General features: G+C 47.3%; 1 protein-coding gene across 2 annotated transcripts in view; it reads right to left on the bottom strand.

The window, feature by feature from the left end:
* Window positions 1-11,796, bottom strand: part of WDR62 (WD repeat domain 62) — a 42,770-nt gene extending 30,974 nt beyond the window's left edge. Inside the window, exons 1-7 of one of the 2 annotated variants that reach the window (XM_044989286.1) lie at window positions 11,648-11,796; window positions 5,971-6,062; window positions 3,396-3,458; window positions 2,962-3,019; window positions 2,390-2,560; window positions 757-891; window positions 7-189 (exon numbers count right to left, since the gene is read on the bottom strand). In XM_044989286.1, the coding sequence (XP_044845221.1) occupies window positions 7-189; window positions 757-891; window positions 2,390-2,560; window positions 2,962-3,019; window positions 3,396-3,458; window positions 5,971-6,062; window positions 11,648-11,707 (762 nt within the window). In that variant the 5' untranslated portion in view covers window positions 11,708-11,796. Of the gene's footprint in view, window positions 1-6; window positions 190-756; window positions 892-2,389; window positions 2,561-2,961; window positions 3,020-3,395; window positions 3,459-5,970; window positions 6,063-9,002; window positions 9,128-11,647 lie in introns of those variants that run through there. The other variant, XM_044989285.1, reaches the window with a different exon arrangement.
* Between the last annotated feature and the right edge of the window lie 5,912 nt (window positions 11,797-17,708).

The raw sequence follows: 17,708 nt of genomic DNA, 5'->3' as shown, positions 1-17,708 counted from the left end.
TTTTACCTTCAGATCAATCCATTTTTCCAGCATTCGCTTCTCGTTAAATTGACAGAGAAGTCCAGAATAAGAAACACAAAAAGTGCTGCCCAACAGTTTCCCTTGCCCGCATGCTACACCACAAAAGATGTTATTGTGAAGTTCTCCCAGAAGTCCAGAGCGACCAACCAATGGCACAGTCTCTTTAATCTGCAATGAACACATTAGTTTGCATTATAAAAACCAATACATTTGTCCTTCTGACACCTTTCACCGAGGATCTAAAGAAAGCCTCAAAATATCCCTATGAGATAAATAAGTTCCTCCTTTTTAAAAATGGGAAACAGGATGGTCAAACATATTGATTCATGTTTTCTGGAATCCGGCACGTATGCAATAGCTCTGTCAAAGAACTGAAACATCCTGCAAATGCGTTTTAAACGTTAATTTAGCAATTTCTTGCCCCTTCATCCCTGTGCTCTATTGAGAGTGTGATTTTTGAAGACTACTCCCAGAAAGCAAGATTCAAAACCCACCTAGAGCTGCCTGGCCATAGATCGTTCCTGAAGCAGGGCAGGAAGTTGCGGTATGACAGAGAGCTTGAGTGTAGGGCATGATAAGCCTTACTGCTGTTTGGCGCCAGCCACCTAAACGAATATCCCCGTCCGCTGCAGGGGACAGACTTGGGATAAACATCTAGTCAGCTGTCTGAACATCCTGAGCACCTTTTTTCAAACGCGTGTACTCCCACATCCAACTGGTACAGCCCAGGTTTACCTTAACTTCCCTCGATGCGTCCAAGAACCAGAATTTAACATGGCGGTGGCCAACGGTAACAAAGTAGCTGTCCTCAGAGAAGGATATTGCAGTAACTTTACAAGATACTTTGTTTGATGCTACTAGAGTATCCTTCTGTAAAGAGACAAAAAATGAACACCCAATAATTTGGACATGAGAGATACATGGCACAAGAGACATGGAAGAGACTGAATTCCCGATTCCACTACAAGGCCAATTTTAACACAACCCCACTTCATCCTCATCATAACTTAGCAATTCATATGAACATTGACATGAAGTACAATTTAGCATACGATTCATCTGCCAGGAAAGATGGTTTTTCTGACAATTTGGACAAGGTGTTTTTGTGAACCGGCGATTCTCCTCAGTGCAGGATGCTGGAATGCTGGAAGCTCACTAGAAATGCAGGGGCCGCCAGTGCCTGAACCATGGCCCCACCCCTCCCCCAAGGCACCAACACTTCCCTCCCCCCCCACCCCTGAGACCCCCACACTCCACCTCTTCCCCCAAGACCCTGCCCCTCACTTGCTCCTCTCCGCGCCCTCCTCCCTCCCATCGCTCACCCTTAAGACAGGTAAAAAGTGATGGAGCCATTGACTCCGCCCTGTTCCGGCCCCCCGCTGGCGTAGGGAGGAGGAAAAGGTTTTGAAAAAAATTTTGAAAAAATTCTAATGCTTCCTCCACTCTCCACCCCTGTCTCCTAATAACTCTAAGGCAGCTTGACCTAGAAGCTTCATATGTATATGGTTGAGCTGGCTCAATCAAGCAGGAGTGCCTTCACTGGACTTCTCTGTTTGGGAGCAAACATACTACAAAAGGTGAATAAATCCTTTAGGATATGCATGTGATCCTGCAGGCATTATAATGTATTACCTTCCAAGCTCTGCACGAATGATACGCGATCTCCACCTGCTCAAGATGACAGGCCCTAGGTACTTTCATATTACAATGAGTGTGACAAACAATACAGAGGGGAGGCAGGAAGGAGAGAAGACAGTGAGATCAAATAGTGTTAATCTGGGAGCAGGAGGCAGGATAGACAAGCAAGTGAAGAGGAGAGATCAGATAATGTTCATAGATTATAAGGCTAGAAGGGACTATTGTGATTATCTAGTCTGATCTTCTGTATAACACAGGTCATGGAATTTCCCTGAGTTAATTCCTGTTTGAACTAGAGCATCTTTTGTTTTTTGGATGGGGAGGGTAAAAGATCCATTCTTGATTTAAAAATTTCCAATGATGGAGAATCCACTACAATCCTTGGTGAGTTGTCCCAGTGGTTAATTACCCTCCCTGTTAAAAAACGTGTGCCATATTCATCAGGAAAAGGGAGGCAGGATAGTCTCAGCAAAGTCCTCAGCTCTGAAACTTGCCCTTGGTCCAGGAATGCTAGAGTTTGCTATGTGCCTACAAGATCATCAAAGTTCAGCTGTTTTCCCCAAGTGAGAGCATTTTCTTGGTTTGAATGAAGGAGGGGTTTTTTTGATTGCATTCGTTATCATATAGCTAACAGATAGATTACATTTTATTGTAAGTGCATCAGTAAATTCTTTGCTTTTCAGTGAGAAATGACAGAGGCTGTTTGTCCCTGACATCTGTAGTTCCTTACCTTCCAGTCCCATACGTTGACAATCATGTCATGCTGATAGCCCACTGACACAATATACTTCATGTTGGGAGAAAAAGCCACACAAGCCACTCCATGCTTATGGCCATGCAGTTCAGATACTTGCATCTTCTCCTCGACGTCCCACACTCGTACAGCTGGTCTGTGCCCGTTCTGCAAGAGTCATTTGAATATGTGCTGCCATTTGAATCGTACACACACACACACACACACACACACAAAAAAAAATAGGAATTGCCATCCCAGATCAGAACAATGGTCCACCTAGTCTAGTATCCTAGTGTGGACAACTCACAGTTGAGCCACGTTAGTCTGTAGTTTAAATGTTAATCTTTACAGTTTAAATTCCAAGTTAGTACTACCTGATCAACTGGCCAGAATTCAACCAATGTACAGAAGCCGGAAAGCTAGCATCAAAACAGAGGGCACTGACTGGGCATTCCTTCTAGTCTTGCTATGGCAGGTTTTCCAGGCATACAAGCATTTGCATTGGTAGAGAAATCAGAAATTCCATTCCAAACGTACGCACTATAATACATTTCAGCAGAACTCACCTCACCAGTAACAATAAATTTTCCATCAGGTGAGAAAGACAGAGCACTCAGCGTTTTCCTGAAAGAAAGATATAGCTTTTGTTTTCCCTCAGAGAAAGTTCAGACAGCACTCACTGCAATAAACACTATGGTAAGGAAAAAACATTCTGACATTACCCAGCATAGTGTTATTCAAACACACCGTCTACAATAGCTTATCTACTTAGACTGTCAGGTCTTTGGGGCAGAGACTGTCTTTTTGTAACGTGTTTGTAAAGCGCCTGGCACAGTGGGGTCGTAGTCCATACGTAGGCAGATTGCGGATACTGTGCATGGCTGCTGTTACACGTTGCTCAGCTCAGAGTCACATTCCTTTCTCAGCAACCCAAATCCCAAAAAGCAAGTTTGGAATAAACACTATCAAGGTGTTGAGTAAATTTAAGCATTGACAATACCTGGAAGTATTAAAGATGTGTCTTTGTTTATTCTTTTGGGGATTTAAAATTACAACCACACACCTGAAAAGAAAGAACAAGACATTTACATGAATAAGTGCTTCACCTGGTTTGTGGAGTGGTGGGGTGCTCAGAGGAGGATGGCAATCTTCAGGGTTTGGAAGACTTCCCAGAAAAGGGAAAGCATTGCAGAGAAAAAGCACATCCTATTTTTTTTTTTAAATAAAACAACAACAGCAACCCTAACTCGGCATCAGTCAAGCCCCAAGTGCTTGACAAAGGGGGTCAGAATCATTATCCCCATTTTGCAAATGGGAAACTGAGGCACAAAGTTGTGACACGACTTGCCCAAGGTCACCCAGCAGGCCAGTTGTAGAGCCAGGAATAGGACAAAGGTTTCCAGAGTCCAGCCCAGTGTTCTATCTACTAGGCCACACTGTTATACGTTTATGTTGTGTTCTATTTTTAGAAGGCTTTTGTTCTAACACTACGCTGGAGATGACTACAATAACTAAAAGTGTTAGCTGAAACCCCTGTTCCCATCGTCCAGCAATAAGCACTTAACCTTAAAACATGACTGAATCTGGTTTCAGCCTCTGACAATGGATTCCAATGGCAATAGTGTCACTTTTGACTAATATTTTAAGTTAAACAGACCATTTAAAGTATAATTTAAAATTTAGAGTTTGTTAAAACAAGCTTTTACAAGGCTAATAGTTTTTTCATTTGTTTTGGGGTGGTTTTTGTTTGTTTTTAAATAATACCAGTGTAAATAGTGGGATAAGAGAGACAATCCTGCAGTGTTCGTATGTCAAACGCCACAGCATCAGGCCAGAAAATGAATCTGACTAGTAGTTGCCTTTTAACAAGCAAGACAGTTAACATTAAGAAAAGTTTTCAATTTTAAGAATTCTTTCAATTGTAATAATTCAGATCAACAGTTTTTGTTCTGTGTTTGTCCTGCACCTAGCACCAGGCCGTCCTGGGCCATGATTGGGGCAGCTACGTGCTACAGCAGTACAAATAAATAATAAATTTGTAAAATAGGTAAGAATGTTTCTTAAAAATAATTCTCAACACAATTGACTCCTTCCTGCTATTTCAGTTGAGCACCATAAAGGAAACAAAATATTTAAAAGTTTGTGTTAAAAAATACATTTGTATTTTGTTCTTTTGAATAATTAATCCCGCAAACATTTTTTAAATTGGCTGTAATGTATCTGTTATGTAACTGTGCAAGCTAATTTTGACCTGTGCTGTTATAACTTTCAGTGGGTTAGCTACTGATTAATCAGGTCCCTTGATTTGCTGACTGTTATATGTTCATAGCATACACACAGAAGTTAAATTAAAAACAAAAACACTCTTGCTGGAAGGTTGCAAAGTAATACGACTTTGTTTCTTAGAAATCAGAACGATGACACAAGAACCCTCAACTCAAAAACAGAGAGAGAGAAAACAGGCTGCTCCCTAGGGCAGCAAGACATATAAGCTGGCTCTTTTCAGAATGACTCGGATTGCATGCTTTGCTACAGACCCACCCCCCCAAGTCTGCAAGCAGGACCAAGAAACCACCCCACATTCTAAACATGAAAACTTGCAATTCCAACATAGTCCTCCATACCCCACACCTAACATGTTTTATAAACAGCAAGCCAGGCCAACTGGTAACTCTCATATTACGCACTTTCATACTGGGATCAGAGGTCAGGACTCTTGCTTGGTCACTTTCTTGACTCTCGGCATCAGAGACTGAGTCTGACCCTGGAAGTAGGGGTTCCAGAACAATTTTTATAGTTGGGGTGCTGAGAGCCATTGAACCAAACTGTAAATCCTGTATATGATGGAAACCACGTTTAGCCAGGGTGTGCGGCAGCACGCCCAGCACCCTAAATTCCAGCATCTATGCCTGGAAATGGTGGAGTCAATACGGAGGAAAGAAAAAGTATATCTAAAACTACTCCATTCCCATGAAACTGACAGGTCTAATCCAGCCGTGATATCAGACTTCTGGATGCCCATGAATGAGAAGGTTAACTTAAAGCACTCGAATATACCTCTTTAGCCAGATCTAGAAGATGTGATCGTTGTTAAGCGTTTTACATTTCCAGCCCTTGGCTGCTTGAGGAACCCTGTGAGAAGTTTTAGAGAAGCCCCACAAGGGGGGAAAAAAAAAAACAAAAAAAAACCTACTAAGGGCTCACAGCCCTGTGAAATGCTGAATGTCTTCATCTCCTACCGAAGCCAGTTGGAATTTTGGTGCTCAAGCATGCCTCTAGCTACTCTGAATATGCTTACAGTGGTAGCTGATTGTGTCATGGGATGGGATCCACCCTTTACTCACGCAAGCTGTCCCATTAGCCTCTGCTTATGTAAAGCCTACCTGAGTGACAAAGGACTGTAAGATGGAGCCCCAAAGTAACAGTGAAACAACATTACTGCATACACAGAGTTGGCAAAACAAGCAGGCCCCATGTCCATTTTTTTCCTCTGTAAGTTGCAGTGGTTTCTATAATCACGCAGGTAGACAGAGAACATAAACTTACACTTTTTCACATTTATATAGTACACTTACCCTGTAGGATATGCTATCTGCCCGGTGTTTGGGTCACAAGCTAAACCACTGCTGGTTTGGGTAGTTATTCCCAATACTTTCTCAAGCATAACCTGCCCAAAAAAAGGGAAAAAATATTGAAGTCTAGTACAGTCAGAACTATGTAAGCTTATAAACAACTCCCAATTATTAGATTCTTGAAGCAGTTGTTCCAACAACCTGGAAGGCAAGGTAAGAGGGAACCAATACAAATTCAAGCAAACAATCACGCACAATATACAAGCTTAACACTGAACTTTATTTAAAAAAGGAAGCATTGCTTAACAGCCCAAATCATTAGAGACTATATGTTCAGGCTTTAAAACAGTGGCTGGAAATAATTTCCCCCCCTATACTTCCAAAACCAGAAATCAAAGTTTATGATCAAAGATTATGTTTATACTAGTCTATGCTGGCATAGTCCCTAGCATAGATGAAGCCTACACTGACAGAAGGGCTTCTGCCTATGCAGGAGCACCACCTTCCCAATGGACACTGTACTCTTCAATCTGTGCGGCTGTGTCTACACTGGGGGGTTTGTCAGCACAGCTGTGTCAGTCACAAAAGTAGGGTTTTTTTACACTCCTGATCAATCTAGCTATGACAATACAAGTTAATTGTAGGTACTTATCAAGCCTCCCGTTACTATAGTATCTGAACACCTCTCTAGCTTTAAAGCATTTACCCTCAACACCCCTGTGAGGTAAATAAGGCAGCTTTAGATCCCCATTTTATAGCTGGGGAACTGAGACACAGAGGCCAAGATCCTCAAAAGTATTTAAGTGCCTAACTCTTATTGAGAACCTTTGAGGAGCTGAGCCACAGAGTCTAAGGCCTGGTCTACACTTCAAAATCAGATTGACCTAACTACATCACAAACAGCAGTGAAAACATCTCCTGCCCTAATTGCCAAAGTTAGGTCGACCTAACCACTAACCCTAACCAAGCATAGATACAGCTAGCTCAACGGAAGAACTCTTCCATCAACCTAGTCACTATCTCTCGGAGAAGTAGATTAACTAAATTGACAGAAAAACCCCTTCTATTGATGCAGGAAGTGTTTACACCACGGTGCTACAGCAGCAGCACCATAGCTGTGCTGCTGTAGCATAGAAATGGCTTAAGTAATTTGCCTAAGGTCACACAGGAAATCAGTGGCACAGCAGGGAGACCATAGGAATACAGCTCCCCGCAAAGGCTTAGGTGTCAGTGATACAAACTGTTTGAAGAGGAAATAGAATTGTGAATGCAGGTCTCACTAGCTAAAATGTTTTATTCAACGTTTCCAATCTGTTACTTTTGAAGGGATGCTTTCAGAACAAGTTTGTTTAAAAAAAAAAAGGGGGGGGGGAGCATTGTAGAAATCAGTTTTCATTATTTTCAAAATACTGTAGTAGATTTAAAAAAAAATAAATGAACAGTTCCTGTTGCATTTCTAACACATATGCTGCTGCACTGGGACGTGAGACCCTAAATGAGATATAAACAAGAAAAGCAGACCAAGCAGAAACCATATCTTTTTACAGTGAAGTTATTTTTACATCAAGACAACTAACTCTCTGAAAAATTCTAGTGGAAACAAGACTCTGTGGTTTTACTTCAGTGTAGAAAATCGAGGTCAACCACAGCTGGAGGGAATAGCTTTGTCTTCACTATTAAAGGTATGGGTTTTTTAACCTCGAGGTAACTAACATGTGCATAGTGAAGATAAGGTGTTTTATTTGTACCGTGAGGTCAGGCTTACCTCAGCAAGTCTAGCTTGCTGTAAAACTTTGATCTTCACTGTGCTTTTACCTGAGGCAAAGTTACCCCCAGGCAAAGGACACACCTGTTTTGGCAGGGAACACAAGGTCTATAGGGCTGATCTTGTCAAGATAAAAACCAACTAGCCATGCTGTCTCCAGGAGGATTTTACAGCAAGTTGGCGATCTCGCTGATGGGGGAGGTAAGGAGTTGAATCCAACAATGAGGAATCCCAAGAATGCAAGAAGTGAACAAACCGCCCCAATGGCACAACAGAGTGTACAGCCCCTAGGTAATAAAGGTAATAATTGGAGCTATACCAATCTCCTAGAACTGGAAGGGACCTTGAAAGGTCATTGAGTCCAGCCCCCTGCCTTCACTAGCAGGACCAATTTTTGCCCTAGATCCCTAAGTAGCCCCCTCAAGGATTGAACTCACAACCCTGGGTTTAGCAGGCCAACACTCAAACCACTGAGCTATCCCTCCCCCTGGAAGCAGTGTGTGGGGGGGTGTTATTTGTAACTTGTATGTGTGCAACTCCTCCACCAAGAGCCTTGCTCCCACTGAGACCCAACCCCCACCCTCAAAACACACCCATTCCCCAAATAAGTTAGACCCACCCAGCGCCCACAGCCCATACTAGGGGATGCTGGGGGGGGGCTACATCCAAAGGAGGGGGGCTGGTGAGAGAGACACCCATATGCATCCGATGAAGTGGGCTGTAGCCCAGGAAAGCTTATTCTCAAATAAATGTTTTAGTCTCTAAGGTGCCACAAGCACTGTTGTTCTTTTTACCCACAGGAGGGTCTGAAGTCACCGCTCCTTTTCACCTCTAGCTCGCCAACCCAAGAGACGATCCTGCCCACTTCCTTACCCGCATCCCCAAGTTTCTCTCACTGCCCCCCCAAACCCCATCTCGCATCTGGAAGGGTCCAGAGAAGGTGGATATTGATTAAGCATCTCCCACCCTCCCTATTTCCCTAAGCCCCACCCCCTTTGCAGCGGCCCACCCCTCCGTGTCGCCCCGCCCCCTCACCCAAGCCCCACCCCCTTTGCAGCGGCCCACCCCTCCGTGTCGCCCCGCCCCCTCACCCAAGCCTCACCCCCTTTGCAGCTGCCCACCCTCCGCCGCCTCATCCAAACCCCGCCCCCTCACAATTCACCCACGCCCCGCCTCCTTTGCGTCTGGCCACCCCCTACGTCACCGCCCCCTTATCCCAAGCCCCGCCCCCATTGCCTCAGCCTCGCTCCCGCTCATCCCGTTCCCTCACCGCCTCCTCCGGCCCCTGGTGCCTCGATCTCCGCCTCAGGCTTAAGAGCGGCGGCGAGTCGGCGCCCCCGCCCCGGGTGTAGAAGCCGCCGCCGCCGGACCCCGCCATGGCTGCGGCGCCCTCCGCGCCCCTCACCCGGCTGCCCCCCCCCTTGAGCGGCCTCTGCCCTCAGCAACCGCTCCGAACTGCGCGCGGAAACCCGGCTCCCCGCCCCCATTGGCCGCCGCGCACGCCAAACATCTCCGCTTGCAGCCAACGGCGGCGGCTCTTCCATAAAATCCCGCCTCCTTCACGCCCCAATGGCTGTCGTGTATGCTAATCATCCTTCGGTCAGCCAATAGTGACGGCGCTCTCATTAAATCCCGCCTCCCGTGAAATATACTGTGAGCAGAATCTATTTTCAACATCAGCCAATCGTGGCGGAGCTACCGTAAAATCCCGCCCCTTGTCTCCCCTTAGGGTCTGTTTTAGGTCTAACAGCCGGCAGGGGCCGGAAGGCTGTGGGTTCGAATCCCAGCCCGCCAATGCCATGAGTTACTTATTTAAAACCCAATTAATGAATTAGCACCAGTTATAAGCAATTAAACCATAGATCTGGGAGGAGAAAACTGGAGTCCGATTGTGCAAGCCCTCTCCATACACAGACTCCCGTTGAACCCCATGATCGTTCTGTGCCAAGTAGGGCTTGTTGGATCAAGCCTAATATTCAGACTCCAGAAGATTTAATATAACTGAAAGGATCCAAAGATGCTTCACAGCTTGTACACACTAAACTTATTGCACACACCAGCAATTCCCTGCATCCCTCTATTTGTCACACACACACACACACACACACAGAAAAGGCCCTATGCATGCTCCTTTTCCCCCCATGCTTCCTCAACAGGGTCCCCATTTCCCCCTCCCCATGGTAGGGGCTTTGCGTGTGCCTCCTATTTCCCCCAGCCTCTTCCCCAGTTAAGCAACTTAACAACAAGAACAGTCATAGTGCATCCATAATGGTCCATCTAGCCCAGTATCCTGTCATCCAACAGCGGCCGAGCCAAGTGTTTCAGAGAGAATGAACAGAACAGGCAATCAAGTGATCCATCTGTCCTTCACTCCCAGCTTCTTCCACTCAGAAGCCAGGGATACCCAGAAGATGGGGTTGCAGCCCTGACCATCTTGGCTAATAGCCATTTGATTAACTTATCCTTCAGGAATTTATGTAGGTTTTTTTTAAAAACCTCATTACAGTTTCGGCCTTCACAACATTCCCTGGCAATGAGTTCCACAGGTTGACTGCATTGTGTGAAGAAGTACTTCCTGTTTGTTTTAAACCTGCTGCCTATTAATATCCCCTAGTTCTTGTGTTTGTGAAGGAGTAAATAACACTTCCTAATTTGCTTTCTCCACACCAGTCCCAATTTTATCATATCCCCTTTTAGGCATCTCTTTTTCAAACTGAAAAGTCACTGTCTTTTTAATCCCCGCCCCCCCACACACAACAGAAAGATGACATTCAGGGTGTTGTCAACATGCTAAATTCTATTGGGAAGATGATCAGAGATGAGGTAGAGTATTACAAATTGTTTGATCAATAGACAATTGCAGTGGAGCTCCGTGGCATTGGAATAATTTTTATAGTGTGGGGGGTACTGAATGCTATTGAACAAAACTGTAAACCTTTTATCTGATGGAAACCACTTCAAGCCAAGCGGTGCTGCCACACCCCCAGCACCTCTGGTGGTGCTTGAAGCTGGGGCTGTGCTAACTAGATGAGAATACCATATGCCCTGATTTTGCCCATTTGGTTTTCTCCAAAATGGGTTTGGTTCTGGCCATTGATGTCAGGAACATTCCCTGAAGTTTTGGAGTTGATTGAATAAAGCATTCTAGAGTTTAACACATTACAGACAGAGAAATGTTGTTGAGTTGACTGTGGACTTCACAAATTTACCCAACCAGGCTGTTTGGGGGAGGGGGGCAGGGTAGAATAGGGGACAAACAGTTCCTCCCATAGGGGGAGAATGGGGGACCTGGAAATGGGGGTAGTGCAACTCCCATCCCTTATTTGAAGGGACCATCCCTTATTTGATTTTTTTCCCTTAAGGTGACCCCCCCCATCCCTTGTTTTAAGATGTATTGAAATGTATTAAACCTGATCAGAAGTCCCATTTTAAACATTACATTGAAGCAAATGATAATTGCATTGTATCCTTGAGGGCAGTAGAAATGTACACTTCTGAGAAAAAAAGAATACATGATCTGCTAAGGGAAATAGTGTTTCTTTAAAATATCCCTTAAAATAAAGCAGCCTCTTATTTTTCCATGTGGTTTTCCCTTACTTCTATCCAACAAAAGTGGTCACTCTAACCAGGGAAAGGGGGAATAGGAGCAAACAGAGCCTCTGGCTGGGGGAGGGAAGGAGAATTGGCCCGGGGGAGGGGGGAAGTCCTTGAAAAAGAGGGGGATGGAGGGATTCAAGTCCCTGGAGTGTGCAATAAGTCAGCCTATACTAGCTACAAAGTGTGTAGTCCCCATAGTAAATATTAATAGTATAAGTCAGTACACTTAAATCAATAACCTGAAAACATCCTTGCTAGACCCAGGAAAATTTCTACTTCTATAGAACATCTACTCAGGGGAGCACATCTTCCATTTACCTCTGACTGGCTTATCTTCAAGCAGTTAATTCCCCTTCCTCCTTTCACTCTGGGTACCATGTTCTCCTCCTTCTTCCTCCCCAAAATGAAGGGGGAAATGGTTCTGCTGTTTTGCCCCCAGAGGGATCCTCACTGGTTTGCTCTGGGAAAGCCCAATCCAGCTCTAGGACTGAGTTTTTAACCCTTGGGGGAGGGCTCTTTTTTTAAAAAAGCTTTATGTATTTGTCATATCTCAGTGCCATCATTAAATGCTTGGTGAGAAGAGAAGCCCAGAAAGCAAACGTAATGAGAATCAAATTGGTCTATAGACCTAATGCTTATGGCCAAGCTAGATTTGAGGTATAAAAACTTAACAGTTAGGGGGTCGGGGAGGTAAAGGCAAGGTAGAGGAAACTCAATACAGCTGAGCTGCTGGTCTGTGTATTTATCTGTTTACAACTTACACCTGTGCTGTTTGCATCAGTGGCACCAGCAATCAAGGAATCTCTAAGGGCCTAATCATTGAGATAGCTAGGCACCATAGAATCATAGAATCATAGAATTCAAGATCAGAAGGGACCATTATGATCATCTAGTCTGACCTCCTGCAAGATGCAGGCCACATAAGCCGATCCACCCACTCCTTAGCAAGCGACCCCTGCCCCATGCTTCGGGCATAGCATCAAGAATTTCACAATAGACCATACTTCCTGTCCTTTCCCTACTGCCCAGGTTCAGCTGTCATCACTTAATTAAAAACAAAACAAAACAAAACAGGAGTACTTGTGGCACCTTTGAGACTAACAAATTTATTTGAGTATCAGAGGGGGAGCCGTGTTAGTCTGGATCTGTAAAAGCAGCAAAGAATCCTGTGGCACCTTACAGACTAACAGACGTTTTGGAGCATGAGCTTTCGTGGGTGAATACCCACTTTGTCGGATGCAAGTAGTGGAAATTTCCAGGGGCAGGTATATATATATATGCAAGCAAGAAGCAAGCTAGAGATAACGACGTTAGTTCAATCAGAGAGGATGAGGCCCTGTTCTAGCAGCTGAGGTGTGAAAACGGAGATTTCCACTACTTGCATCCGACGAAGTGGGTATTCACCCACGAAAGCTCATGCTCCAAAACGTCTGTTAGTCTATAAGGTGCCACAGGATTCTTTGTTGCTTTTACAAATTTATTTGAGCATAAGCTTTCATGGGCTACAGCTTTTGCTTCAGGCTGGGGGGCTGTCTGTAAGCGAGGACTGGTCTGTTTCCCAAGATCTGTGAGAGTGAGGGATCATCTCTCAGGATACATTCAGGGCCGGCTCCAGACCCCAGCGCGCCAAGCGCGCGCTTGGGGCGGCGTTCCGCGGGAGGGCCGCAGGCGGCTCCGGCGGAGCATCCGCAGGCATGCCTGCGGGAGGTCCACCAGAGCGCGGGACCAGCGGACCCTCCGCAGGAACGGCTGCGGGAGGTCCACCGCAGGAGCAGGACCGGCGACCGCCAAAGCGCCCCCCGCGGCGTGCCGCCGTGCTTGGGGCAGCGGAAATCCTGGAGTTGCCCCTGGATACATTGTAGATCTTTGATGATGCGCTGGAGAGGTTTTAGTTGGGAGATGAAAGTAACAGCTAGTGGTGTTCTGTTATTTTCTTTGTTGGGCCTGTCTTGTAGTAGGTGACTTCTGGGTATTCTTCTGGCTCTGTCAATCTGTTTTTCACTTCAGCAGGTGGGTGTTGTAGTTTTAAGAATGCTTGATAGAGATCTTGTAGGTGTTTTTCTCTGTCTGAGGGATTGGAGCAAATGCGGTTGTATCTTAGAGCTTGGCTGTAGACAATGGATCATGTGGTGTGTCCTGGATGGAAGCTGGAGGCATGTAGGTAAGTATAGCGATCAGTAGGTTTCCAGTATAGGATGATGTTTATGTGACCATCACTTATTAGCACAGTAGTGTCAAGGAACTGGACCGCTTGTGTGGACTGGTCCAGGTGGGATGGAAATTGTTGAAATCATGGTAGAATTCCTCAAGGGCTTCTTTTTTTATACACTTCAAAAGCTAAGCTCTGACAGCAGTAGCCACTTTGCAGCGAGGTGGGAATTTAGGGGCCAGAGCACTGGACTGGGACTCATGAGACCTTGGGCATGTCACTTCAGCCCAGATCCTCCAAGATCTATTTAGGTGCCTAACTCTCATTGTCATCAGTGGGAGTTAGGCACCTAAATACCTTTGAGGATCTAGGCCTCACCCCAACGGGCCTCAGTTTTCCCATCTGAAAAATGGGGATAATGATACTGACCTCCTCTGTAAAGCGCTTTGAGAGCTATGGATGAGAAGAGCTAGAGGATAGTGAAGAACAAAACCAGTTCTGTGTGGGCCAGAGCTTCTAGCAAGCTCGTTTCCCTATGGCAAAGAAAAGCAGAAGGATGGTCAAGAACGTGTACACTCATTGGCTAGCCAATTTTTTCCTATTATTCATGTGGGTCTTAAACACAGAGACAGACCTTTAGCTGGTGTAAATCAGTGCAGAGCCATTGACCTCGATGGAGCTAGGCAGGTTTACACCAGCTGGGGTTCTGGCCCATGGCTTCAAACACAAGGGAGATAGAACACCTGTAAAAATAGGAAAATGTGACCTTAAAACCACAAATTTTGGCAGATGGACCGAGAGAGAAAGATGGGGGACAGGACCTGGGACTAATTATGGCCTCCTCCCTCCCTGGTTTTTTTTTTTTTTGGATTGACTAGATTTCAAGTTGATGGCACCTCTTAAATTATGTTCGGTTGTTTTTTAATTGGTGTAAAATTCCTGGGACCTGCTCTTAGTGATCCACGTCTGTGCTTGGGGCATGGACAAGTTTGGGTGTAAGGGGGAATTTAAGGCCATCTGTACACGCCTCGTTATCTGGAGACAAGCGGGGGTTTTCTCTGGGGCCCCCCATGTCAATTACAAAAGACTCAGAGGCCCCCTGCATTGGGGGGGATCCTCAAGGGGCTCTTTCCTCCCACTTTAAGGCCCCTTAAATCTGTCAGAGTAGGGCAAAAATATTTTAGTTTAAGTGGCCATCAGCCTTCTGGAGTGGTGGCCAGGTGCTGAAAGGGGGCAGGCTTTGCCAAAGCCCGAGCGAGTAAGGCCACGTCTACACTACAAAATTAAATCAACCTAACTTATGTCAGCATACAGCCATGGTCATTACAATCGCTTGTGTGTGTGTACACTTTGCTCCTTGTATCAGCGGTGCTTGTTCTCAGTGTGGGGCACTGAAAGGCTCCTGAAAGCCAGTACCAGTCGACATAAGCAGCGCAGTGCCTTCTACACTGACACTGCATTGATCTAACTACAGCAAACTTGACTCTCTGCCGCTCGTGGAGGTGGAGTTATTAAGTCAGTGGTAGCGGTTCATTGAGGGGCAAATCCCAACGAGCCTTTATAGACCCCAGGGGCCAGCCATGCCCAGGGGATGCTCCCCAGAACAGGTTCCCCCCTCCCCGCCCCCTGAACTCCCCTGGAGGGTGCACAGCCCCCTTTATAGACCCCAGGGGCCAGCCATGCCCAGGGGCTGCTCCCCAGACCAGGTTCCCCCCTCCCCGCCCCCTGAACTCCCCTGGAGGGTGCACAGCCCCCCGTGAGCCCTCCCCACCCCACCCCAGTGGCCCCCGCCCCGAGTCCACTCACAGGCTTTGCCAGGCTTGGGCCACTGAAGCAGCTCAGCAGGTAGCAGATGCATGCGGGCAGAGGCCCCCATGCGCCCCCCCCCGGCTCCTCCTTCACTGCGCTTGGGCTCTGTGGCTCCCAGGAGTGTGAGCTGCTGCCGCCGCTGCCCCTCTCAGAGCAGGCTCAGGGCCCCACATCCAACGGCAGCTCACATACGCAGGAGCCGCAGAGCCAGAGCATGGTGAGGGGGGAGCTGGGGGGCGTACGGGGGCCTCTGCCCGCATGCATCTGCTGCAGCCTGCAGGAGCCCCCCCGGGGAGACGCCAGGCCACAGCCCAGGCAGGAGGGGTAGGGGGCGCGGCTGCTCCCCACTAGTGGCGCTGCTGCCTTTGCAGGGCTCCTGCCCCACTGCGCCGTGCCGGCTCCTCCATGGCTGGGGCTCATCGCCCCCGGAAGCAGGGCACTCTGGCTCTCCGGTGCCTCCAGAAAGCGGCTCCTCCCTGCCGAGCCAGGGCACTGCTTTTTGGTGCCCCCAGGGCCATCCTTAGGATTTATGGGGCCCAATGCAGTATTATTAAACTGGTGTCCCTATGCCCGACGGCAGCCTAAGCTTGCAGCCTGGCGGGGGCAGGAGCGGAGGGACAAGGCAGAAAGAATAACAAGACCCCAGGCCCGCCTCACGGTGGCAGAGAGTCACAGTTTCCCGCAGACACCCCTGTACCCTCTCCCTCACACAGAATGGACATGCAGAAGGTACCTAATTAAAAGCACTAAACTTGGGAATAAAAAATGTCAGTCACAGGTTTTTTTATATGCCTTGAAGTTTGTCAGACATTTATTTGCAAAAACTTTGTAGCAAGGGTGAGTCAGCTGTCTTGCTGAATACAACATTAAATATTATGGAAAACCTGACGCAGCTCTTCTGTTTTATATTTCTTTATATTTTAAATGTACTCTTAAATGTACTCATTCCAGATTACTACATATTTAACTCACTGAAACAGACATTATTTTAAATTAATCAGGCACAGAGGTTTAGTGTGTTCATAACAACGTTCATTGCTTTTAGAAAAAGGGAACACTAATTTACTGTGTGATCTCCATAACAATACACATTTATGAAATTTCACCTACTTTAAAAAATATGTTTCCAAAGATTTTAGGCATAACAAAGGATTTTATATCTTACTAAGGGCTTGGCTACACTGGATAGTTGCAGCACTGGTGGTGGCTTTACAGCGCGGCAACTCACTCACCGTCCACACTTGCAAGGCACATACAGTGCTGTATCTCCCTGGCTACAGCGCTGGCTGTACTCCACGTCTGCCTGGGGAATAACGACTGCAGCACTGGTGCTGCAGCGCTGGGGTGCCAGTGTAAACAGTGATTAATTTTACTACGCTGTAACTGACCTCCAGAATTTTCCCATAATGCTTTTAACTAAAGAACTCTCTTTGTTTTGTTGTGATGCCTCTCTTTGTTTTGTTGTGAACTCAGGGCTCCCGGAGCTGCTTATCTAAAAAACAAACACAGCTCCTGTTTGCTGTGAATGAGGCAGGCAGGGGGATGAATGTCTACAGCCTAGTGTTTGCTTGAGGAGAGAAACAGCACGGCCGGGAGGGGGCGGGGGGGCAGGGGGGAAGGCACCGCTCTTGTGAAAGCCACGGAATTGAATAATCAATTATTCAGTCACCTCTAATCCCTCGCTCTTCACTGCCCTTCATTCCTTTTAGAGCAATGCCCCACCAGCCCAGACCCCTCCTCCTTTCTAGGGTGGCACCCCCACCTCAACATTCCCAAGGAGACCCCACAGCCCAAGCCCCCTAATTCAGCCCCCACCTCCAGGGTGAATCCGCATCCCAGGCCCCTCCTCCCTCCTGGGGTGACACCCCCTAGCTCAGCCTCAGCCCCTCTCATAGCAACCCCCCATCCCAGGTCCCACCTCCCTCCTGGGGTGACACCCCCTAGCTCAGCCCCTCTCATAGCAACCCCCCATCCCAGGTCCCACCTCCCTCCTGGGGTGACACCCCCTAGCTCAGCCCCTCTCATAGCAACCCCCCCTCCCCCTCCCTCCTGGAGTGACACCCCCTAGCTCAGCCCCTCTCATAGCAACCCCCCCTCCCAGGCCCCTCCTCCTCCCTCCTGGGGTGACACCCCCTAGCTCAGCCCCTCTCATAGCAACCCCCCCCTCCCAGGCCCCTCCTCCCTCCTGGGGTGACACCCCCTAGCCCAGCCCCTCTCATAGCAACCCCCCCCAGGCCCCTCCTCCCTCCTGGGGTGACACCCCCTAGCTCAGCCCCTCTCATAGCAACCCCCCATCCCAGGCCCCTCCTCCCTCCCGGGGTGACACCCCCTAGCTCAGCCCCTCTCATAGCAACCCCCCCCAGGCCCCTCCTCCCTCCTGGGGTGACACCCCCTAGCCCAGCCCCTCTCATAGCAACCCCC

Source organism: Mauremys mutica, chromosome 15, assembly GCF_020497125.1.
Source record: "Mauremys mutica isolate MM-2020 ecotype Southern chromosome 15, ASM2049712v1, whole genome shotgun sequence".
NCBI lineage: Eukaryota > Metazoa > Chordata > Testudines > Geoemydidae > Mauremys > Mauremys mutica.
This window is presented reverse-complemented; position numbering and strand designations above follow the sequence as displayed.